Source organism: Oncorhynchus tshawytscha, linkage group LG10, assembly GCF_018296145.1.
Source record: "Oncorhynchus tshawytscha isolate Ot180627B linkage group LG10, Otsh_v2.0, whole genome shotgun sequence".
NCBI classification, from domain to species: domain Eukaryota; kingdom Metazoa; phylum Chordata; class Actinopteri; order Salmoniformes; family Salmonidae; genus Oncorhynchus; species Oncorhynchus tshawytscha.
The window spans coordinates 59,820,583-59,847,259 of NC_056438.1; the positions used below are offsets into that span (position 1 = coordinate 59,820,583).

The window sequence follows — 26,677 nt, forward strand, 5'->3', positions numbered from 1 at the left end:
AAGAAAAACCTGTTTTTGCTTTAACATTATGGAGCATTGTGTGTAGATTGAGGGGAAAAAACATTTAATCAATTTTAGAATAAGTGTATGTAATATAATGTATGTATGTATGTATGTATGTAAGTAAATTGTTCTCTGTCGCTCTCACCCTGCATCTGAACCAGAAACTCTGTCTTGATGCGGCGAGCTGCCTCACTCTCGTTCTCACTCCTGGAGCCGCACAGTGAGTCTATCTCATCTATGAAGATGATGGAGGGTTTGTGCTCCCGTGCAAGAGTGAACAAATTCTTTACTAACCTGGAGAGGAGAAAGGAGGCTCAAAGAAACATAAAGCTGGTCATATTATTTTCCCCAATACACACATGGAGCTGGTGTCCCGCACACAGATTAAACTTAAATCCAGGACTAAAAATGCTTTTTCCCCGAACGGGGAATATAATCTCTATCGAGTTTGCTTTTTAGTCTAGGACTAGGCTTAATCTAGGCCTAATTTACAACCATTAAAACGGCATCATTGGATTTATATCTACAAATAATCACTAATGTTTCCCTGGATTAAGAGTAAAATCTCACTTTTCACTCTCTCCCAGCCACTTGGACACCAGGTCAGAGGAGGAGATAGAGAAAAAGGTGGAGTTGTTGGCCTCTGTGGCCACAGCTTTAGCCAGGTAGGACTTTCCTGTACCAGGAGGACCAAAGAGCAGGATCCCCCTCCATGGCGTTCTTTTACCTGACAGACAGACAGACACATGTCTTTGGGAGTGGTCGTGAATAAGTGGGGAAGAAATAGGCTAAACTTCTTATTTTCAAATGACTGAACGGTAATAATCAATTGATTCTATACAATGTTGTTGGATAGACTCATTTTCAGTAGGTTCCAAAGGCCCAACAAATTAGCCAATAGTGGAAGTTTCAGCATGTTTCTCATACATTCTGATATTACATCATCATTAATTCTCTGGAGATCTGAGGCAGTAAGAATGCATTACCTGTGAAAAGATGTGGGAATTTAATTGGCAAAATAACAGCTTCTTTCAGTGCCTCTTTGGCTCCCTCTAAACCGGCAACATCATTCCACTTGATGTTTGGCTTTTCCATAACGATGGCGCCTAAAAAAACAAAATCCAGTATGAAGGGAACATACAAATAATTTTACAGTAAAGGAAAATATTCAGATACATTCATGTGAAAACCTAATAATAAACTGATTTATTAGACACCTCAACCGGGTGAGGTAAAAGTAAAATGAAACTGAGCCAAATAACCTCCTATAAAATTGTGACAGAGCGTTGTAATGCAATTCAAAAGTAAAACTTTCACACAGTATGTCAGTGATACAACTAACCTGAAAGTTGGTTTTGGAACTTCTTTTTCTCTGGGTCATCTCCTTCATCGCTCTCATTTCTGCACAATAATAATCCATCTCAATTATGCTGAAGAGCACACGTGTACACAGAACCACAAGATGTTTTTGATCCAACTAATTGACTCATCACATTCCAATAACCCCCCCCCACACACACACACACACACTCACAGCCAAGCCTCATTGCATGAGCAAAGACTGCGTGCGCACACACACACCCTTTGTCGTCAGCTTGGGACTCCTTCACAGGCTTGGCGGGTGGAGCCTTCTCTTTCTTCTTCAGATAATCTTTGAGCTTCTCTGCTCTGTCAAGGTACTCAGCACACTTGGCCCTGATGCTCTGTTTGGCTTTGTCACCCTGGGCTTCATCTGGAAGGAGAGGAATGCAAGGATTGTATTAAATTTGGTCTCAAGTATCTGTTTTTATTTAGAAAATAATCACAATTACAGTAATCCCCCTGGACTGTGTGAAATGGAAAAATGCATTCTGCTGACAAGATGAAAGAGCAGCATGCAAATATCTCATGGTCTTGAAGCGTACATTTTACTACGTGTAGGAAGTACTGAACAGCGTGTTGGTATAGACGCAGGGCCTCGTCGTAGTTCTGAGCTTTATCCTCCTGGGCTGCCTTGCTGGCCAGATCTATGGCTTTCTGAAAAACAGAAACGAGAAAGTTATTAAAAAGCAAATATATAAGGAAAGCAACAAATTGAAAGAGGATTAGCTGCAAGAAGTTTGATTTTGCTAATCAGAATTAATTGACTCTTCAAAGCTATGGGACTTTCACTAGGGACAGGAGGACATGTCATGAATTTAATGCAATTGTAATCTTTCTATGAATTCGGTGCTAGCATTTAATATAATACAAGTAACATAACACAGAAAACACTTAGTATTCAGAGGAATGTACTGTACATCAAAGCTGGGACCGAGAGACTGAAAAACAGCTTCTATCTCAAGGCCATCAGACTGTTAAACAGCCATCACTAACATTGAGTGGCTGCTGCCAACATCCAGACTAAAATCTCTAGCCACTTTAATAATAAAAAATTGGATGTAATAAATGTATCACTACTGCATCCTGCCTATGCAGCTCAGCCATCGCACATCCATATATTGTTATGGACATATTCTTATTCCATCCCCTTACAATGTGTGTGTGTATAAGGTAGTTGTTAGATTACTAGTTAGATAATACTGCATGGTCGGAACTAGAAGCACAATCATTTCACTAAACTCGCATTAACATCTGCTAACCATGTGTATGTGCCCAATACAATTTGATTTTATTTAAAGGCCGGTCACATCTGCTGCTGGCTTTCACCATCCCTAAAGAGTGGTTATCAATCAGAGCTCTAATAAAAAGGGGCTTGTCAAAGGTGATAGACCAATATCATCACAAAATGCATCTTCAATGACATGAATCAGCCAGGAACTCCTCCTTTCAACCTGGTCTCAGAGCCTTTCGAATTATTCTGCATTTACACTACATGACAAAAAGTATGTGGACACCTGCTCGTCGAGCATCATTAATATGGAGTTGGTCCACCCCTTTGCTGCTATAACAGCCTCCACTAGATGTTTGAACATTGCTGTGGAGACTTGCTTCCATTCAGCCACGTGCATTAGTGAGGTCAAGCACTAATGTTGGGCGATTAGGCCTGGCTCACAGTCGGCGCTCCAATTCATCCCAAAGGTGTTTGATGGGGTTGAGGGCAGGGCTCTGTACAGCACAGAATCATTTAGAATATCATTGTATGCTGTAGCGTTAAGATAATTCCAGTGAAGGGGTAAGGGGCCAAGCCTGAACCATGAAAAACAGCCACAGACCAATATTCCTCCACCAAACTTTACATTTGGCACTGCGCATTGGGGCAGGTAGTGTTCTCCTGGCATCCGCCAAACCCAGATTAATCAGTCGGACTGCCAGATGGTGAAGCTTGATTCATCACTCAAGAGAACGCGTTTCCACTGCTGTCAATGGCGACAAGATTTACACCATTCCAGCCGACACTTGGCATTGCACATGGTGATCTGGGTTTTCATGGCTGCTCAGCCATGGAAACCCATTTCATGAAGCCCCCGACAAATAATTAATTTAGCTGAAGTTGCTTCCAGAGGCAGTTTGGAACTTGGTAGAGTGTTGCAACTGAGGACAGATTATTTTTTACGCGCTACGTGTTTCAGCACTCGGCAGTTCCGTTCTGCGAAATTGTGTGGCTTACCACTTCACAGGTGAGCTGTTGTTGCTCCTAGAAGTTTCTACTTAACAATAACAGCACTTACAGTTGACCAGGACAGCTCTAGTAGGGCAGAAATTTGATGAACTGACTTGGAAAGGTGGCATCCTATAACAGTGCCATGTTGAAAGTCACTGAGCTCTTCAGTAAGGTCATTCTACTGCCAATGTTTGTCTATGGAGATTGCATAGCTGTGTGCTACATTTAACACACCCATCAGCAACGGGTGTGGCTGAAATAGCTGAATGCACTAATTTGAAGAGCTGTCCACATACTTGTGTGTGTATGATTACGTATATACATACACCACCGGTTAAAAGTTTTAGAACACCTTCTCATTAAAGGGGTTATTTTTATTTTAACTATTTTTCTTCATTGTAGAATAATAGTGAAAACATAAAAACTATGAAATAACACATATGGAATAATGTAGTAACCCCCACCCCCCCTAAAAAAAAATAGTTCTATTTTTACATTTGAGATTCTACAAATAGCCACCCCTTGCCTTGATGACAGCTTTAAAACACTCTCAACCACTTTCACCTGGAATGCTTTTCCAATAGTCTTGAAGGAGTTCTCAAATGCTGAGCAATGATTGGCTGCTTTTCATTCACTCTGCGGTCCAACTAATCCCAAACCATCTCAATTTGGTTGAGGTCGAGGGGGGATTGTGGAGGCCAGGTCATCTGATGCAGCACTCCATCACTCTCCTTCTTGGTAAAATAGCCCTTACACAGCCTGGAGGTGTGTTGGGTCATTGTCCTGTTGATAAACAAATGATAGTGGGACTAAGCCCAAACCAGATGGGATGTCGTATCACTGCAGAATGCCCTGGTAGCCATGCTGGTTAAGTGTACCTTGAATTCTAAATAAAAATCACTGACAGTATCACCAGCAAAGAGCCCCCACACCTCCTCCTCCATGCTACACGGTGGGAAATACACATGCAGAGATCATCTGTTCACCCGAACCGCATCTCACAAAGACACGGCGGTTGGAAACAAAAATCTCCAATTTGGACTCATGAAACCAAAGGGCAGATTTCCACCAGTCTAATGTCCATTGCTTGTGTTTCTTGGCCCAAGCAAGTCTTCTTAATAGTGTGCTTTAGTAGTGGTTTCTTCGCAGCAATTCAACCATGAAGGCCTGATTCACGCAGTCTCCTCTGAACAGTTGATGATGGGATGTGTCGGTTACTTGAACTCTTTGAAACATTTATTGGGGCTGTAATGTCTGAGGCTGATGACTAATGAACTTATCCTCTGCAGCAGAGGTTACTCTAGGTCTTCCTTTCCTGTGGCGGTCCCCATGAGAACCAGTTTTTTCATAGTGCTTGATGGTTTTTGCGACTGCACTTGAAGAAACATTCAAAGTTCATGAAATTTTCCAGATTGACTGACCTTTAAGTAATGATGGACTGTCGTTTCTCTTTGTTTATTTGAGCTGTCCTTTACCAAATAGGGCCATCTTCTGTATACTCCTCCTCCTCCCCCCCCCCACCTTGTCACAGCACAACTGGTTGGCTCAAAACGCATTAAGGGAAGAAATTCCACAACTTAAGGCACACCTGTTAATTGAAATGCATTCCAGGTGACTACCTCATGAAGCTTGTTGAGAGAATGCCAAGAGTGTGCAAAGCTGTTAAGACAAAGGGTGGCTATTTGAAGAATCGCAACTATATTTAGAAATTGTTTAACAATTTTTTGGTTACTACATGATTCCATGTATTATTTCAAACTTTCGATGTCGTCACTATTTTTCAACAATGTACATTTTTTGGGGGGTAAAATAAAGAACAACCCTTGAATGAGTAGGTGTTCTAAAACTTTTGACCGGTAGTGTAAATAGTGTAAATCCAAGACACTCCATTTAGTATGATATGTTAATAATTACAATTCCTATTAAATATTTAAAAAATAATAATAATCTAGGTAGCTAGGGGTTAGGGTTACATTTGGGAGTTAGCTAACCCTAACCTTAAAACCCTTTAACCTAAAATGCCAAGTAGTTGCAAGGTTGCTAAAAAGTAGTAAGTAGCTGAAAAGTTGCAAATTAGCTAAAATTGTCCATGATGAGACTCAAATTCACAACCTTTGGGTTGCTAGACATTCAAGGTATGTAACCATACCAAACTTAGCATGTCATACTAATTTGAGTGTTTTTTTTTTTAAACCTTTATTAAACTAGGCAAGTCAGTTAAGAACAAATTATTTTACAATGATGGTCTACCCAGGTCAAACCCGGACACCGCTGTGCCAATTGTGCGCTGCCCTATGGGATTCCCAATCACGGCCGAATGTGAAGCAGCCTGGATTTAAACCAGGTACTGCAGTGACGCCTCTTGCACAGATGCAATGCCTTGACTGCTGCGCCACACGGGAGCCCAAAGATACTGGTGTTACTATGTTATTTCTAGTCTATGAGACCAGGCTGCTCATTCAGATAAAGGCCTGCTAAAATTAAAGCACATTATTTTATAAAATGCTGAGGGTATGAAAAATATTGTTCCAAAGCTAAGATGTTTAAATTAGTGTTTTGAGTGACCCAAATAAAATGTGAAGGATGTTTTGTTTTTTTGGACTTCCATTTTTCATGTACCCTGAAAAAAGTATATGGGGCCAGGAGAGACTAATGCACCGCTTTGTTTTGTTTCAAATGCTACTGCAAAGCTTAGCAAAATTATGTGAACAAATCAACTGAAAGACTTGATTTGAAACAGATTTTCCGTTAGGAAAACGTGGCGCCGGATATTTAATTTTTTGTTAACCGACATTTGAGAAATTTACCAGACCCATACGCATTGGGTGCGTAACCGGATTTAGATAATTGTTACACATCTTTACCTAATTTTGATGCAGACTGCCACATTTACTTTTCCCTCTGGAAACAAGACTAGTAACAAAAAGTAAAATCACCAGCCTATGTCAACCTAATATTGCCCTTAGTAGAAAAGTATACCTATTCTATTGGTGAAAACAAACGTTATTTGTCACATGCGCCGAATACAACAGGTGTAGACCTTACAGTGAAATGCTTACTTACAAGCCCTTAACACTTATTTTTCTTAACTGCATTGTTGGTTAAGTAACAAATCAGCAGTAAAATAACTGTTGCAAGACTATATACAGGGGTACTGGTACAGAGTCAATGTTCGTTCGGGGGCACTGGTTAGTTGAGGTAATTGAGGCAATATGTACATGTAGGTAGAGTTAAAGTGACTATGCATAGACAATAAACAGAGGATAGCAGCAGCGTAAAATAGGGGGTGGGCAATGCAAATAGTTTGGGTAGCCATTTGATTAGATGCTCAGGAGTCTTATGGCTTGGGGGTAGAAGCTTATTAACAGCCTCTTGGACCTAGACTTGGTGCTCCAGTACCGCTTGCCGTGCAGTAGCAGAGAGAACAGTCTATGACTAGGATGGCTGATCATTTCTTGGGCCTTCCTCTGACGCCGCCTGGTATAGAGGTCCTGGATGGCAGGAAGCTTGGCCCCAGTGATGTACTGGGCCGTGTGCACTACCCTCTGTAGTGCCTTGCGGTCGGAGGCCGAGCAGTTGCTACACCACCCAGTGATGCAACCAGTCAGGATGCTCTCGATGGTGCAGCTGTAGAACCTTTTGAGAATCCGAGGACCCATGCCAAATCTTTTCAGTCTCCTGAGGGGGAATAGGTTCTGACGTGCCCTCTTCACAACTGTCTTGGTGTGCTTGGACCATGTTAGTTTGTTGGTGATGTGGACGCCAAGGAACTTGAATCTCTCAACATGCTCCACTACAGCCCCGTCGATGAGAATGGGGGCATGCTCGGTCCTCTTTTTCCTGTAGTCCACAATCATCGCCTTTGTCTTGATCACATTGAGGGAGAGAGGTTGTTGTCCTGGCACCACATGGCCAGGTCTCTGACCTCCCCCAATAGGATTTATCTGCGTTGTCGGTGATCAGGCCTACCACTGTTGTGTCATCAGCAAACGTAATGACGGTGTTGGAGTCGTGCCTGGCTGTGCTGTCATGAGTGAACAGGCAGTACACGAGGGGACTGAGCATGCACCCGAGGTGCCCGTGTTGAGGATCAGCGTGGCGGATGTGTTGTTACCTACCCCTATCACCTGGGAGCAGCCCGCCAGGAAGTCCAGGGTCCAGTTGCAGAGAGAGGTGTTTAGTCCCAGGGTCCTTAGTTTATTCATGAGCTTTGAGGGCACTATGATGTTGAAGCATTCATTCAAACAGCACTTTCATGTGTTTTGCCAGCAGCTCTTCGCTGTGCTTCAAGCATTGAGCTGTTTATGACTTCAAGCCTATCAACTCCCGAGATTAGGCTGATGTAATCGATGTGAAATGGCTAGCTAGTTAGCGGGGTGTGCGCTAATAGCGTTTCAAACGTCACTCGCTCCGAGACTTGGAGTAGTTGTTCCCCTTGCTCTGCATGGGTAACGCTGCTTCGAGGGTGGCTGTTGTCGATGTGTTCCTGGTTTGAGCCCAGGTAGGGGCGAGGAGAGGGACGGAAGCTATACTGTTACACTTGCAATACTAAAGTGCCTATAAGAACATTCAATAGTCAAAGGTATATGAAATACAAATGGTATAGAGAGAAATAGTCCTATAAATACTATATTAACTACAACCTAAAACCTCTTACCTTGGAATATTGAAGTCTCATGTTAAAAGGAACCACCAACTTTCATATGTTCTCATGTTCTAAGCTAGGACCTAAGCATCTAAGCACCTTTTTGGGATAGGGGGCAGCATTTTCACTTTTGGATGAATAGCGTGCCCAGAGTGAACTGCCTCCTACTCTGTCCCAGATGCTAATATATGCATATTATTATTAGTATTGGATAGAAAACACTCTGAAGTTTCTAAAACTGTTTGAATGATGTCTGTGAGTATAACAGAACTCATATGGCAGGCGAAAACCTGAGACAAAATCTAACCAGGAAGTGGGAAATCTGAGGTTTGTAGCTTTGCCTACCGAATACAGTGTCTATGGAGTCAAGTTGCACTTCCTACAGCTTCCACTAGATGTCAACCGTCTTTAGAAACTTGTTTCAGGCTTCTGCTATAAAGGAGGGGGGAATGGGAGCTGAATGAGTCATGGGTCTGGTAGTGTCTCAGGCTCGTGATGTGCGCTCCCGACAGAGTTAGCTCTTGTTCCAGTGCTTTTCTTCAGACAATGAAATTCTCCGGTTGGAACCTTATTGATGATTTATGTTAAAAACATCCTAAAGATTGATTCCATACATCGTTTGACTTGTTTCTACGACCTGTAATGGAACTTCTTGAGTTTTTGTCTGGACGAAGTACTCGCGCCTGAAGATGGATTGCTGGGCTGAACCCGCTAACAACAAGTGGCTATTTGGACATAAATGATGGACTTTATGGAACAAATCAGTCATTTAGTGTCGAACCAGGATTCCTGGGAGTGCCTTCTGATGAACATCAAAGGTAAGTGAATATTTAGTGTTATTTATAACTTCTGTTGACTCCAACATGGCAGATATTTCTTTGGCTGGATTGGGCTCTGAGCACCGTTCTCAGATTATGCTTTTTCCGTAAAGTTTTTAAAAAATGTGACACAGCGGTTGCATTAAGGAGAAGTATATCTTTAATTCTGTGAATAACACTTGTATCTTTTATCAATGTTTATTATGAGTATTTCTGCAAAATCACCGGATGTTTTGGAATCAAAACATTGCTGCATGTAACGCGCCAATGTAAACTGAGATTTTTGGATATAAATATGCACATTATCGTACAAAACATACATGTATTGTGTAACATGATGTCTTATGAGTGTCATCTGATGAAGGTCATCAAAGGTTAGTGATTAATTTGATCTATATTTCTGCTTTTTGTGACTCCTGTCTTTGGCTGGAAAAATGGCTGTGTGTTTTTTTGACTTGGCTATGACCTTTTTTTGACTTGGCTATTACCTATCATATGTTGTGCTTTCGCTGGAAAGCCTTTTTGAAATCGGACACGATGGGTAGATTAACAAGAAGCTTTTCTTTCATTTGCTGTATTGGACTTGTTAATGTGTGAAAGTTATATATTTCTAAAAAATATTTTTGAATTTCGCGTGCTGCCTTTTCAGTGGAATGTTGTCAAGGGGTTCCGCTAGCGCAACGCCTGCACTAGAAAGGTTCAACGTTAGCTTTTTTACATGGCACATATTGCACTTTTACTTTCTCCAACACTTTGTTTTTGCATTATTTAAACCAAATTGAACATGTTTCATTATTTATTTGAGGCTAAATTGATTTTTATTGATGTATTATATTAAGTTAAAATAAGTGTTCATTCAGTATTGTTGTAATTGTCATTATTACAAATAAATACTTTAAAAAAAAAAGTTTTTAAAATCGTCCGATTAGTCGGTATCGGCTTTGTTTGGTTCTCCAATAAATCGGTATCGGCGTTGAAAAATCATAATCGGTCGACATCTATTACATAACTGTGGTGCGTTAAACCTAAAGCCGGATTTACTAAACGTTGTGGAAACAAGCGGGACCTGAAGAGTTAATTAACCAACCTTGCGAAACGATTTTTGGTATCTCATATTTTTATATTTCAAAAGGGAAGTGAGGTATGTTGGAAGCTTGTGGAGCACGGCTTTGTAAACAAGGGAATAATTAAGTGATCTACAGGACTTTAGTGAGGTCCAGGCGACATTCTGATACAGGATGCAGTGATGAGTACTAAAACTGTCACCTGTAATAAAGTGAAGAGCGCTATGGCAGACAGCACCCAATGGTTTAAGAGTAGTGGCTGCCGCATTCTGGTAAATGGTGACAAAGTCAAGAACTGTCAGGAAAGTTGACTGCACAATCTGTTTCCTTCTGTTCATGTAGAGGCAACATCTATTTCTAAAAAAGAAGCCCACTTTAAAACCTTAGCTTTTTAACTAGCTTATCAGTATATATTTTTAAACATTATATCTTTAGCAATCCAAATACCCAGATATTTATTAGCGGGAACCTGCTCAATGAGAGAGCCACCCGAATGGGTGAATATGTAGCCCATCAGATCTTCCGTGAATTAGAGAACAAATTTAGTTAGACAATAGATCCCAAATTAATACAACCATTAGGCCCAGGATACATAGGAAAAACACATAAAAAAGCAAATGAGGCTGATGCAACAGATAACGGTTATCTTAAAAATGTTAAACTATTTATTTATCCACATAAGCGTACAAGGTAGTAGCCTACGAGTGAATGTTCGTTCCATAATGCAATTAATGGGAGAACACCACTGTAGCAGCAGCTTTCAAGTGGTCTGACAGATTTTCCGCTCATAGTTTATTACAGGCAGAGCATACACAGCCTATGAAACTACAGTGGCCAATTCAATTCCGCTAAACCGGTCAATATAATTCCATCGCCTAGTATTTCTATCAATCAATTCTTCTCCCGGACAATTGGCTGGTGCCAGGTTTACTTCAGCTTTTTATTTATTATCTATAAAATTTAAAAATACTTTGATATAGATATCACACACACAAAAAAAAAGTTACAGTGCCTTGCGAAAGTATTCGGCCCCCTTGAACTTTGCGACCTTTTGCCACATTTCAGGCTTCAAACAAAGATATAAAACTGTATTTTTTTGTGAAGAATCAACAACAAGTGGGACACAATCATGAAGTGAAACGACATTTATTGGATATTTTAAACTTTAACAATTCAAAACCTGAAAAATTGGGCGTGCAAAATTATTCAGCCCCCTTAAGTTAATACTTTGTAGCGCCACCTTTTGCTGCGATTACAGCTGTAAGTCGCTTGGGGTATGTCTCTATCAGTTTTGCACATCGAGAGACTGAATTTTTTTCCCATTCCTCCTTGCAAAACAGCTCGAGCTCAGTGAGGTTGGATGGAGAGCATTTGTGAACAGCAGTTTTCAGTTCTTTCCACAGATTCTCGATTGGATTCAGGTCTGGACTTTGACTTGGCCATTCTAACACCTGGATATGTTTATTTTTGAACCATTCCATTGTAGATTTTGCTTTATGTTTTGGATCATTGTCTTGTTGGAAGACAAATCTCCGTCCCAGTCTCAGGTCTTTTGCAGACTCCATCAGGTTTTCTTCCAGAATGGTCCTGTATTTGGCTCCATCCATCTTCCCATCAATTTGAACCATCTTCCCTGTCCCTGCTGAAGAAAAGCAGGCCCAAACCGTGATGCTGCCACCACCATGTTTGACAGTGGGGATGGTGTGTTCAGGGTGATGAGCGGTGTTGCTTTTACGCCAAACATAACGTTTTGCATTGTTGCCAAAAAGTTCAATTTTGGTTTCATCTGACCAGAGCACCTTCTTCCACATGTTTGGTGTCTCTCCCAGGTGGCTTGTGGCAAACTTTAAACGACACTTTTTATGGATATCTTTAAGAAATGGCTTTCTTCTTGCCACTCTTCCATAAAGGCCAGATTTGTGCAATATACGACTGATTGTTGTCCTATGGACAGAGTCTCACACCTCAGCTGTCATTCAGAGATCCTCACTGAACTTCTGGAGAGAGTTTGCTGCACTGAAAGTAAAGGGGCTGAATAATTTTGCACACCCAATTTTTCAGTTTTTGATTTGTTAAAAAAGTTTGAAATATCCAATAAATGTTGTTCCACTTCATGATTGTGTCCCACTTGTTGTTGATTCTTCACAAAAAAATACAGTTTTATATCTTTATGTTTGAAGCCTGAAATGTGGCAAAAGGTCGCAAAGTTCAAGGCGGCCGAATACTTTCGCAAGGCACTAATTATTTATATTTATATATATATATATGCCCCAATCACTTCAATAATTTTTTGTTGGCTAAAGATAGCTCAAGTCGGCATTGACTTTTGAAACAAATCATTTCTCTTTCATAACTTTTTCTCCCCAATTTTGTGGTATCCAATTGGCAGTTTCTTGTCGCATCGCTGCAACTCCCGTACGGACTTGGGAGAGGCGAAGGAAACACGATCCTCCGAAACACAATCCAACCAAGCTGCACTGCTTCTTGACACAATGCCCGCTTAACCCGGAAGCCAGCCACACCAATGTGTCAGAAGAAACACCATACACCTGGTCCGCCACAGGCGTCGCTAGAGCATGATGAGACAAGGACATCCCTGCCGGCCAAATCCTCCCCTAACCCGGGCGACGCTGGGCCAATTGTGCGCCGCCCCATGGGTCTCCCGGTCGCAGCCGGCTGCAACAGCGCCTGGACTCGAACCAGGCTCGCTAGTGGCACAGCTAGCACTGCGATGCAGCGCCTTAGACCACTGCACCACTCCGGAGGCCCGACTTGTTAAACAAATCTTAACCATGGATGACCAGCTCTCTCCTGGCCCCATATATTACTTTCTGGGTAAATGACAAAATAGAGTCATAAAAAAGGTGAAGTTAATTTAGATATATATATATATATATTCATAGAAACTTGAAATATTGTCTGAGTAATTCAACATAATGGTTTGATATAGAAGTCTTCATAAAGACCATCAAAAGTTTTTAAATGGCTAAATAAAACTTAGTTATTTGGTTCAAGGTGCAACACAACATTTATTATTTAATGACCTTTACTCAAGTTCGGTCTTTCATCAATCACTTAAACATGCTAAATAATTATCTTGTACCTACCTCGATGCTTATTTTTGTTATAAAAATAACTACATTGAACAAAAATAAACGCAACATGTAAAGCGTTGGTCCCATATTTCATGAGCTAAAATAAAATCTTAGAAATGTTCCATATGCACAGAAAGCTTCTCAAATTTCGTGCACAAATTAGTTTACGTCCCTGTTAGTGAGCATTTCTCTTTTGCCAAGATAACCCACACAACACAATGCCATGTCTCATGTTGAGGGAGGATGAAATTAACACGCCGACTGCTAGAATGTCCACCAGAGCTGTTGCTGGAAAATGTAATGTTAATTTCTCTAACATAAGCTGCCTCCAACGTCATTTTAGAGAATTTGGCAGTACGCCCAACCCACTTCACAACCGCAGACCACATGAATGGCGTCATGTGAGAGAGCAGTTTGCTGATGTCAATATTGTTAACAGAATGCCCCACTGTGGTGGTGTGGTTATGGTATGGGCAAGCCTAAGCTACGGACAACAAACACAGTTGCATTTTATCAATGGCAATTTGAACACACAGAGATACTGTGACGTGATCCTGATGCCCATAGTCGTGCCATTCTTCCACCGCCATCACATGTTTCAGCATTTAATGCACAGCCCCATGTCGCAAGAATCTGTACACAATTCCTGGAAGCTGAAAATGTCCCAGGTCTTCCATGGCCTACATACTTAGACATGCAAATATGTTAAGGCAAAGGCTGATTTCAAGGTTTTACTGCTAACCTACAAAGCATTACATTGGCTTGCTCCTACCCATCTTTCCGATTTGGTCCTGACGTACATACCTACACATACGCTACGGTCACAAGACGCAGGCTTCCTTACTGTCCCTAGAATTTCTAAGCAAGCAGCTGGAGGCAATGCTTTCTCCGATAGGCAGACCATTCCATAAAAATGGAGCTCTATCTATGTGAGAGACGCAGACTCGGTCTCAACCTTTGAGTCTTTATTGAACACTTATCTCTTCAGTAGGTCCTATGATTGAGTGTAGACTGGTCAGGAGCGTGAAGGTGAATGGAAAGGCACTGGAGCCACGAACTGCCCTTGCTGTCTCTACCTGGCTGGTTCCCCACTCTCCCCCCCTGGGATTCTCTGCCTCTAACCCTATTACAGGGGCTGAGTCACTCGCTTAGTCCCTAGGAGGGGTGCGTAACTTGAGTGGGTTGACTCACTGACGTGGTCTCTGACGTGCCCCCCCCCCTTGGGTTGTGCCGTGGCAGAGATCTTTGTGGGCTATACTCGGGCCTCGTCTCAGGATGGTAAGTTGGTGGTTGAAGATATCCTTCTAGTGGTGTGGGGGCTGTGCTTTGGCAAAGTGGGCGGGGTTATATCCTGCCTGTTTGGACCTGCCCGGAGGTATCGTCGGACGGGGCCACAGTGTCTCCCGACCCCTCCTGTTTCAGCCTCCAGTATTTATGCAGCAGTAGTTTGTGTCAGGGGGCTAGGGTCAGTCTGTTATATCGGGAGTATTTCTCCTGTCTTATCCAGTCCCCTGTGTGAATTTAAGTATGTTCTCTCTAATTCTCTCTCGGAGGACCTGAGCCCTAGGACCATGCCTCAGGACTACCTGGCCTGATGACTCCTTGCTGTCCCCCAGTCCACCTGGCCGTGCTGCGGCTCCAGTTTCAACTGTTCTGCCTGTGGCTATGGAACCCTGACCTGTTCACCGGACGTACTACCTGTCCCAGACCTGCTGTTTTCAACTCTCTCGAGACAGCAGGAGCGGTAGAGATACTCTGAATGATCGGCAATGAAAAGCCAACTGACATTTCCTCCTGAGGTGCAGACCGGTTGGACCCTCGACAACCACTGTGATTGTTATTATTTGACCCTGCTGGTCATCTATGAACATCTTGGCCATGTTCTGTTATAATCTCCACCTGGCATAGCTACAAGAGGACTGGCAACCCCTCTAGGTTTCTTCCTAGGTTCTGGCCTTTCTAGGGAATTTTTCCGAGCCAACATGCTTCTACACCTGCATTGCTTGTTGTTTGGGGTTTTAAGCTGGGTTTCTGTACAGTACTTTGTGACATCAGCTGATGTAAGAAGTGATTTATAAATACATTTGATTGATGTCACCCATTGAGCATGTTTGGGATGCCCTAGATCGACAGTGTGTATCCAGAAAATATCAAGACACTTCAAACAGACATTGAAGGAGTGGGACAGCATTCAACAGACCACAATCAACAGCCTGATCAACCTAATGGGAAGGAAATGTGTTGCGCTGCATGAGGCAAACACACATGTATATATGCACATCTTATCAGAAAACTAGGCATATGTCACATGTCACTACTTCACAGGAGAGGCATTTGAATGTAAACATTTTTTATTTATTAAAATGAGTTTGGCAGAAATGCCATCTGGAACGATATTCATGTGCCTTAATTGTATGCCATCTGTAAATACAACAACAATTGTTAAATTACAAGCCTAGTTGGTTTAGCCACAGAACAAGACAGAGACTTTCCTGCTAGCCATGATTAGCTGTGATAATGGTTGGGCTGGATATGGCGAGAGATGAGTTCGGATTGGTCTGCCATGTAGCAAGTTTGTCTATAAAATGAGCTGCTCAGTATGCGTAGGTAATCCTTTATAACATGTTTTTTCTTAAAGATGCTATTCGCTTTCTGGAGGATCAAGTTTTGAAATCAGTGGAATGTCCGATGGAAGCAGAGTATGATAGCTAAGGATTAGATGGAGAAGATTCTGGCGTTTGATTGCAAATATGAAGAGGGAGTCGAAAAGAGAACACACAAAAGGCTGTTGTATAAAACACCTGTCTCCGGATTTTATCTTCAAACTAAGGGCCACCATGGCATCCGTGACAGAGGGAGAAGCATTCATCCATGTATTCGTGTAAGACAGTCTAGCTAGCTACTTTTTTCAGATATTCTAAATTTCTAATTTTGTCAGAAATCAGTTCCCTTTTCAAGTTAAAGCGTACTGTTAGATAGCTGGCTCCCTAACTAAGACCACATGTATGATCTGTATAGTAAAATTGTATTTCAGAGCCATCTGCATTGCTAGTTATAGCCAAATGTTGGCTAACATTGAACCTAGTTTGTTAATATTAGCTGCCAGCAGATTCATGCAGGGTAGTAACGTAATGAGTTGGGATTATGGTTCATTGCTTAGCTAGATAACCGTGTAAACAAGACTCCACTATGCAAGTAACCATTTCACTGTACCGTTTACACCTTCTGTATCCTGTGCATGTGACAAACATCGATTTTATTTGAAATAGTGTTTACCAGTGACGGTAATGTGAAGAACAACATGACCTGCACCAAAGTCAAATTAGGATATAACGTTAGGCCAACGAGACAGTGTCCCACATTTTAAAATCCTCCGGGGAATGGCCTGCTTTTATATATTCACACTCACAAGCGTAATCTATTTTCTGTCATTAGCTCGCCATTAACGCTTATTTCATGTGAGTTTATTTTCCTGTAATAATGAATACTAATTATCTCAAATTAAGACGTCGTCAGCTAACTGGCTAGCCAGCTAACTTAGCATTAGCTAGAAACGAACCAAACCATTGTTCATTTGCTTAACAGTTAACTAGTCAATTACATTATCATGGTACTAGTTTATTGAAATGTCAGATTGTCTTGGCCTTGCTGGGGGCGCGCTAGTCATCGAGAACGCAAGGCAAGGGGTCAATTATTGTACAAATTTACACCAACATGAACATGTCAACTTTGCTACTGTAACTAGCTTCTAGGAAACGTGCATGCAATCAAGTTTCAGGTAACAGTTCATGTTAAAGTTAGCTAGTTAAACAGGCTTCAACGAATTCTAATGACTAACGTTAACGTTAGTTGCTGCTCTATCCTCAAATCGGTAAACTCGCAGTAACAAAATAACGTTACTCAGCTAGCTAGCTAACGTTACCTAACACGTTAACATAACTTCACCGTAGCCAGATAGCTAAAGCTAGCTAGCGCACATCAACACTGGTATAACGGCAAGTTGGTCATTTGATTACCTAGTTAACAAGATAACCAAAAACGAATCACGCCAAACGTTAGTTATAAAGCTAAACTGTGTGTGTTGCTAACTAGCTACAATAGTAGGCAGCTTTCCCAACTTACCTGTAAATTGTTGTTGGCAGCCATAACGGCTAATTACTTGTCAATAAAATAGTTTCAAATATAATAAGCGCCAAAACAGGCCTTATATTTGTTAATAATTAAAACTACAGCCCAACAGTCGCTATTTAATTTAAAATCAACTGGATTGTTTTCCTTTTCAGGTCGTTGAATAACACTGAAGCTTAAAAAAAAATCCGCACTCGGGGTCGCCACAATCATAAACCCCGCCCATTTATACAATTTATCTTATTAAATTATTATTTTAAATCTAACAGTAAACGCTTTACCCTACATTTTGTTTTCACGATATAGACATTTTTTTGACTTTGTGGCTGTGCTATCCCAGTGAGACACATTATGAGATGTGTGGTTGATTTCCGTAGAACTCTCACGTGAACACGAAATTACGTAACTGGTCGTCAGAGGTGCGTTCAGTTTACTTGAATGTTTGTTACATTGTTAACTGGCGTCCAATTTGTCTTCTTATTAATAGTAACTATAAGACATTAGCCTTACTACTTGCAAAAATAATTGAAGAAGTCCTGGATGCAATCATTGATGAAACACAGTATGGCTTTGAGGAACAGACATATTTCTAAAAATATCTGACTAGTATTAGACATACTTGAGTACTCAGAACTAATAACCAAGGATAGGTTCATAAACTCAGCGAAAAAAAGAAACGTCCTCTCACTGTCAACTGCATTTATTTTCAGCAAACTTAACATGTGTAAATATTTGTATGAACATAAGATTCAACAACAGACATACACTGAACAAGTTCCACAGACATGTGACTAACAGAAATTGAATAATGTGTCCCTGAACAAAGGGGGGGTATAAAAAAAAGTAACAATCAATATCTGGTGTGGCCACCAGTTGCATTAAGTACTGCTGTGCATCTCCTCCTCATGGACTGCACCAGATTTGCCAGTTCTTGCTGTTCTTCCCACTCTTCCACCAAGGCACCTACAAGTTCCTGGACATTTCTGGTGGGGAATGGCCCTAGCCCTCACTCTCAGATCCAACAGGACCCAGACGTGCTCAATGGGTTTGAGATCTGGGCTCTTCGCTGGCCAATGCAGAACACTGACATTCCTGTCTTGCAGGAAATCACGCACAGAACGAGCAGTATGGCTGGTGGCATTGTCATGCTGGAGGGTCATGTCAGGATGAGTCTGCAGGAAGGGTACCACATGGAGGAGGATGTCTTCCCTGTAACGCACAGCGTTGAGATTGCCTGCAATTTCAACAAGCTCAGTCCGATGATGCTGTGACACACCGCCCTAGATCATGACGGACCCTCCACCTCGATCCCGCTCCGGAGTACAGGCCTCGGTGTAACGCTCATTCCTTCGATGATAAATGCGAATCCGACCATCACCCCTGGTGAGACAAAACCGCGACTCGTCAGTGAAGAGCACTTTTTGCCAGTCCTGTCTGGTCCAGCAACGGTGGGTTTGTGCCCATAGCCGACGTTGTTGACGGTGATGTCTGGTGAGGACCTGTCTAACAACAGGCCTACAAGCCCTCAGTCCCGCCTCTCTCAGCCTATTGCGGACAGTCTGAGCAATGATGGAGAGATTGTGCGTTCCTGGTGTAACTCGGGCAGTTGTTGTTGCCATCCTTTAACTGTCCCGCAGGTGTGATGTTCGGATGCACCGATGTTACACGTGGTCTGCCACTGCGAGGACGATCAGCTGTCCGTCCTGTCTCCCTGCAGCACTGTCTTAGGCGTGTCACAGTACAGACATGGCAATTTATTGCCCTGGCTACATCTGTAGTTCTCATGCCTCCTTGCAGCATGCCTAAGACACGTTCACGCAGATGAGCAGGGACCCTGGGCATCTTTCTTTTGGTGTTTTTCAGAGTCAGTAGAAAGGCTTCTTCAGTGTCCTAAGTTTTCATAACTGTAACCTTAATTGCCTACCATCTGTAAGCTGTTAGTGTCTTAATGACCGTTCCACAGGTGCATGTTCATTTATTGTTTATGATTCATTGAACAAGCATGGGAAACAGTGTTTGAACCCTTTACAGTGAAGATCTGTGAAGTTATTTTGATATTTACAAATGATCTTTGAAAGACAGTTTATTTTTTTGCTGAGTTTATTATTATTTTAAATAAAGCATTTGACACAGTAGAGCATTAGTTCCTCTTCCACTCCCTTGAGAAATTTGTTTTGGGGATTTTTTCTGTAAGGCTATTAAGACTCTCTATACAAATGGTAATAGCTCTATCAAATTGAAATATGGCACCTCGCCTATTTGAGTTAAAGAGAGGAATTAGGCAAGGTTGTCCTATCTCTCCGTATCTGTTTTTATTAATCACCCAAATTCTTACATTCTTTAAATAATGGTCCTGTACAAGGTATTTCCATAGCTGGTAAAGAAATTATTTTAAGCCAGCTGGCTGACGATACTACACTTTTTCTGAAAGACGCTAACCAAATTCTCATATTGATCAATGTGATACAATCCTTTTTCAAAGCGGCTGGTCTATATCTAAACATGAATAAATGTGTGAACTCATGGCTGTCAAAGATTGTGTGACACCTTCATATTATGGTTTTCCAGTGAAAGAAGAACTTACATATTTAGGCTTAATGATTACTAAGGATCAGAAGTCTAGAGACTTACTAAATTGTAACCCTTTTATTTAAAAAACCCAGAAGAAGCTAAATCAATGGCTACAGAGGGACTTCTTTAAAAATTAGAGTCGTAATAACCCAGGCTGAAGGTATCTCTATGGCGCTCTATCTTTATATCTTGACGGTAAAATAAGCAAAGAGATAGACCAGATGCTTTTCAACTTTGTGGAGAAACCGTACTCATTACATTAGGAAAATTTCCAATGAACACTTATGAGTATGGTGGGCTGAATTTTCTGGACTTTACTACCTTAAATTATACTTTCAAGATCAAATTATACTTTCAAGATCAATTGGATAAAACAATTCCTAAGAAGACCCACTTCTATGTCGAATTGTATTCCTCATCATGTCTTCTATACTTTTGGTGGCCTTAACTTCATGTTGGTTTGCAATTATAATATTGACAAAGTTCCAGTGAAACGTTCTGCTTTTCATCGGCAGGGTTTCTTGTCATGGTCCTTAATTTATATGCATAATTTCTCCACACAGATATTACACAGTTGAAATCGGAAGTTTACATACACCTTAGCCAAATACATTTAAACTCAGTTTTTCACAATTCCTGACATTTAATCCTAGTAAAAATTCCCTGTCTTAGGGCAGTTAGGATCACCACTTTCTTTCAAGTATGTGAAATGTCAGAAAAAAATAAGCAGAACGATTGATTTGAGCTTTTATTTCTTTCATCACATTCCCAGTGGGTCAGACTTTTACGTACACTCAATTACTATTTGCTAGCATTGCCTTTAAATTGTTTAACTTGGTTCAAATGTTTCAGGTAGCCTTTCACAAGCTTCCCACAATAAATTGGGTGAATTTTGGCCCATTCCATCTGACAGACCTAGTGTAACTGAGTCAGGTTTGTAGGCCTCCTTCCTCGCACACATTTTTTCAGTTCTATAGGATTGAGGTCAGGGCTTTGTGATGGCCACTCCAATACCTTGACTTTTTCTTTAAGTGGAAGTATGCTTGGGGTCATTGTCCATTTGAAAAGACCCATTTGCGACCAAAGTACGTTCATCTGAACGCATCTCCTCCCTGAGCGGTATGATGGCTACATGGTCCCATGGTGTTTATACTTGCGTACTATTGTTTGTACAGATGAACATGGTACCTTCAGGCGTACATGGTACCTTCAGGCGTTTGGAAATTGCTCCCAAGGATGAACCCGATTTGGGGAGGTCTACAATCTATATTCTGAGGTCTTGGCTGATTTCACCATGATGTCAAGCAAAGAGGCACTGAGTTTGAAGGTAGGCCTTGGTACACCTCCAATTGACTCAAATTATGTCAATTAGCCTATCAGAAGCTTCTAAAGCCATGACCTCATTTTCTGGAATTTTCCAAGCCGTTTAAAGGCACATTCAACTTAGTGTATGTAAACTTCTGACAAACTGGAATTGTGATACAGTGAATAAGTGAAATAATATGTCTGTAAACAATTGTTGAAAAAATGACTTGTGTCATGTGTAACCGATGTGAAATGGCTAGCCAGTTAGCGGTGGTGCGCGCTAATAACGTTTCAATCAGTGATGTCACTCGCTCTGAGACCTGAAGTAGTTGTTCCCCTTTACTCTGCAAGGGTCGTGGCTTTTGTGGAGCGATGGTCAACTATGCTTTGTGGGTGTCAGTTGTCTGTGTGTGCAGAGGGTCCCTGGTTTGAGCCTGGGTAGGGTCGAGAGGACGGATGAAAGCTATACTTTTACACATGCACAAAGTAAATGTCCTAACCGACTTGCCAAAACTATAGTTAACAAGAAATTTGTGGAGTGGTTGAAAAACTAGTTAATGACTCCAACCTAAGTGTATGTAAACCTCCGACTTCAACTGTATATGGAATAATCGGGATATATTGTATAAAAATACTTTGTTTTTAGAATATTGGTTCTGAAATAATATCCTATTGGTGAGCCAACTTGTAAATGCAGAGGGTTTTTTACTTAGTTGTAAGGAATTCTTATCACTTTACAAGGTCCCTGTAACACCTAAAGATTTTTCAATTGCTTGCCATTCCCTCAGGTGTTGCTTTATTATTCAGGAACGTGTCAAGACCAGACCCTCAGAGCCTACCTTCCATTAACCCTGTTGACTCATCAGTAGGAAAGATTTGTTTCTCTTTTGGTCCAGTCAACGACCTTGTTTCAGCAGTATGTTGTATACCTTATGTCATGCATTATTGGAATGGTTTGATTGATAACATCTGTTGGAAAAAAGTTAGGATGTTGCCACACACATACCTACTATTAACAAAATTAAGGAAGTTTCCTTTAAAATGGTTCATAAATATTATCCTGCCAACCATTATATGAAGAAGTTTAAGGAAAACATCAACTCAAATTGTACCTTTTGTAATGACCACCCAGAAGTGATGTTGCATCTTTTTTGGCATTGTATTAATTTAAGGAAACTGTGGCAAGACATCAGGAGATATATAATTGAACACATTTATGAAGATTTTACACTATTGTGGAGAGATGTACTGCTTGGGTTCTTTACCTGCGATAGAAATAAGCTGAAACTATTTTATGTAATTCATTTCATTAGGTCAGATTTCATATTCACAAATGTAAATTTACATCCAAAACACCACATTTCAAACTATATTTTAAGACAATTAAATACTCTAACAAAAAGTAAGTGTAGTTTTTAAAGAGCAGTGGCCATGCTGACAGTGTTCCTCAACTCCTCTGCGTTTTTCAACTGGTCGTTCAGTACAGCACCGTTTCCGTTCAATTGAACGTCCCAGAATGTTAAAACGTCACACAGCCCTGTTACCACAGCAATAAAATCATAATTATGGCTAAACCCTGCTTATTTCTAACATTTCTCTTAACTTCTGATTATAAACCTAACCATAACCACACTGATAATCTTATACCTAACCCTAAATTAAGACCAAAAAGCTCATTTTTGTTTTCATGATTTCTTAAGATACAGCCAGTGACAACCCCTTATATTGGAGACTTTTATCTCCCTCACCAACTTCAAACATCTGCTATCTGAGCAGCTAACCGATCGCTGCAGCTGTACATAGTCTATCGGTAAATAGCCCACCCAATTTACCTACCTCATCCCCATACTGTTTATATTTATTTACTTTTCTGCTCTTTTGCACACCAGTATCTCTACCTGTACATGACCATTTATCACTCCAGTGTTAATCTGCAAAATTGTAATTGGCCTACCTCCTCATGCCTTTTGCACACAATGTATATAGACTCTCTTTTTTTCCTACTGTGTTATTGACTTGTTAATTGTTTACTCCATGTGTAACTCTGTGTTGTCTGTTCACACTGCTATGCTTTATCTTGGCCAGGTCGCAGTTGTAAATGAGAACTTGTTCTCAACTAGCCTACCTGGTTAAATAAAGGTGAAAAAAAAAAAAAATATAGGGCGACTGTACTTTCTGATTTGGCTTTGCTTTCGATCATCAAAGGTGAGTTAGTTTAGGGGTATGGTTTGATGTGGGTGTCTCGTGTGTGTGTTCACAGGTGGGAAGAGTTACACAAATTATTTGTCAAATTAGCTTCAGCTGGCTGGTGTGCACCCCTGGCAAAATTGGTGTGACTTTTGATAGCCTATCTGAGGAGCTAGTTAGCGACTACCAATAAATTACACAATGTAAAGGAGGCCATATTTATGTTGCACACCTTTTAGTTCTCATTAAATAATTTCAATATTTGTATATGGATTTCTACAATTTATAGTTGGTTTGAGGTTGTCCCATGTACATTGTGTCATTTAGGGACAGATGGTCCCTAACTAGGGACATCCAAAGTCAAACCAAATTTTACCACAGGCATTAAGATTGTCAAGTGAAGCTTGACAAACCCAACCCTCATTTACCACAAGTCTCACAAAACTCAACACTGACTTTATAACCAAAATGATTTTTAGTAAATTTAGTCAGTAGACTAAATGTTTGACACATATCGATGCTGCATAGGCTGTTTTCTAAATGAGAAGTTGTTAGGGGCAGTTGCTCTTTAAGACATTCATATACAAAAGTGGTTAGTTATCAGTATCTTTTCACTCACCTTGTATTCTTCTTCAGTGGGGTTTATTGTTGGTTGGGATCCAACCTTGTATTGTAGAGGGATGAAATGTCAAATAAGGATGATTCATGTTGACATGTGAAGGATATGCACATCTTCTATTAGCTTTATCCTTACCACAGAGTTGCCGGTCAGATTCATGATAAATATATATAGTAGGCATAACATTGGACCTACTTGTTAGACTACATTATTTATAAAATGTTCAACCGTCTAATAACCTCTTTCTTTTCTAGATACTCCTGTAGTTCTTCCACTCTGTCCAGGTACAGTTTGCACTTGTCCCTGATCTTCTGGTTGCCCTCTTTACCCTGTGGTTGACCTGAGAGGGAGAGAAGTTGGAAGAGACGGTTAGCAATGGTTTTGCCCAGGTATTTTACCACATGCTCTTATCCAGAACTTACATTTTTCTTACTAGTTCTCCAGTGGCAATCAAACCCACAACCCTGGTGTCATGCTTTACCAACTGAACCACAAGGCAATACCAGTAGCCTGTAAACTCAAGGCTAGAGTAGTAGCAGAGATGGAAGTGAGATATCCCACTCCCTAATTTGTTGTGGGTCAAAGTCAATACACTAAGCAGATCAGAGCCAGCTGTTGTCTATGGGAGAGTCACCCAATAAGCAGACTGAACATTTTTTTCTATGGCCTGAGTGAACGATCTTCAATTATCCACCATCTTTGGTAGTAGGTGGTGACAATATACCTAATAGGTGTAGAAGAAGGGGAGAGTAGGCCTATACCTATGGGTAAACTGTAAGCCCCTTTTGTTTCACAGTAGGCTGCTGCCTAAGGCCAAACCCTGATTTTGATTTCTGTAGTGAAATTCCTTTTTTTGTGGCCTGTCTGTCAAGACCGTAATAAACATTAGCCTTTTACAAAACTATTTTGTTTAACTTGTGATTCATAAAACAAAAGCATCTTTACACCATGTTGTATATCAGTTAATTGTATTGACTCCTTGTTTGTCACTGGCTCCCTGGGTACCAGAAAGTGACCATTACCTAAATTAGGCTACAATTTATCAGTAGGCCTAGGCCTAAATAGTATATTTTTTGTCATTTAGCAGATGCTCTTATTCAGGGTGACTTGCATGGGCAATTGGGGTTGGGTGCCTTGCTCAAGGGAACAGTGACAGATTTTTCACCTATTCAAGTTGGGGATTTGAACCAGCAACCTTTTGGTTGCTGGTCCAATGCTGTTCACTGCTAGGCTACCTGTTGCTGCTGCATGCAAGTACGAGCTGTAGGCTAAATGATATGCATTTCCTTAATCAGCATGCATTGACATAAGAGCATCTGTTAAAATGTAATATTCACAGACAACAGAGACTAGACTGTCATCATGTCTGTATGACATTTCCTCAGGAGTCATGGTTACATACATTTTACAATGTGCAGGAAGTACTTGACAGCATGTTGGTAAGATTTGATAGCCTCCTGGTAGTTCCCAGCCTGGTCCTCTTGGGAGGCTTTCTGTGCTACAGCGATAGCTTTCTGACGAGAGGGATGAGTTGGGCAGAAAAGTGTGGGATATAGGGGTGAGTAAGGTAGAAAAGAGAAGGAAAGAGGGATGAGTTGGGAACTGCTGCACTCAGTCACAACATCACTACCTGTCATTGTTCATCACATATTTTCCTATTATGTCTACATTGCTTCATTTGAATGAGACAGACTCACACAATTCTTATGCTCTGATTAGATAATAGAATACATGGGATGGAGCATCAGCATCACAAGCCACTATGGAATTTCTCTTAGCTATGTGAAAGTTAAACACTATTTTATTAAGTAGCTGACAATGGCTTTTACATGTTTGCATGTTTTTCATTTAGACCTATTTATAACGTATTGTGCTCTTACTCTATAGACAAATTGATTAGCTGATCAAAAGTGACAACAGCACGAACACAAGCGACATTTGCCTGACTAGAGTTCTATGTTGGCGCTATCCCCAAGACAGCTTGACCGTCTCATTCTGACAAGTGGAATCAAACCCGTAGGCCCATAAACATGTATTAATCATTTACAATAAAACGTACATCAGCCTACCAAGCTAATCACATAAATTGTCAGTTACTCTATACCTGTAGATTTGTTGGCTCCATGGGAAGTTTCATACGGTCAGTTGCTCTTGAGAACCAACACAGTCTGAGCCCCTTGCCTTGATATTACTGTTTCGTTTACACAGCTATTTCCTTGTTGCTCATCTCACAGCACACACGCGTCAGAGACTTGCCTGAGACTAGTGCCGCGTTCAAAACTACTCCGAACTCGGAATCTTCCAACATGCGACTTTAGTGCGTCGGAGCTCTAGAAAGATGCCAGAGTTTCTGACTTGGAATTCCGAGTTGGATTTACCGTTCAAATGATTTTTTCCCCAGTCGGAGCTTGTTTTTTTCCCCCAAGTTAAAAGTTGTCTTGAATGCACTGAAGACGGAAGTCGACGATTTGAGAGTTTCCAGTTGTTTTGAACAAGGCATGAGAATCCGCCTGCCTGTGAGTCATGATGATAAAATTGTTACATTGAGATAGATAGAGGACTCAACTTTATGTCTGTGCCGTTATAGCGTATGTGACAGCTTGGAAATTGCCATTGAAGCTCAATGGCTCTGCCCATGGTAAACGGCCTTTTGGTCACT

General features: G+C 41.0%; 1 protein-coding gene across 2 annotated transcripts in view; it reads right to left on the reverse strand.

The window, feature by feature from the left end:
* Positions 1–26,434, reverse strand: part of LOC112260551 (vacuolar protein sorting-associated protein 4B) — a 35,314-nt gene extending 8,880 nt beyond the window's left edge. The window contains exons 1-10 of one of the 2 annotated variants that reach the window (XM_024435753.2): positions 26,123–26,434; positions 25,421–25,532; positions 24,258–24,358; positions 24,019–24,063; positions 1,908–2,019; positions 1,585–1,735; positions 1,346–1,404; positions 990–1,109; positions 574–730; positions 149–297 (exon numbers count right to left, since the gene is read on the reverse strand). In XM_024435753.2, the coding sequence (XP_024291521.1) occupies positions 149–297; positions 574–730; positions 990–1,109; positions 1,346–1,404; positions 1,585–1,735; positions 1,908–2,019; positions 24,019–24,063; positions 24,258–24,358; positions 25,421–25,532; positions 26,123–26,155 (1,039 nt within the window). In that variant the 5' untranslated portion in view covers positions 26,156–26,434. Of the gene's footprint in view, positions 1–148; positions 298–573; positions 731–989; positions 1,110–1,345; positions 1,405–1,584; positions 1,736–1,907; positions 2,020–17,330; positions 17,669–24,018; positions 24,064–24,257; positions 24,359–25,420; positions 25,533–26,122 lie in introns of those variants that run through there. The other variant, XM_024435754.2, reaches the window with a different exon arrangement.
* Positions 26,435–26,677: the final 243 nt, after the last annotated feature.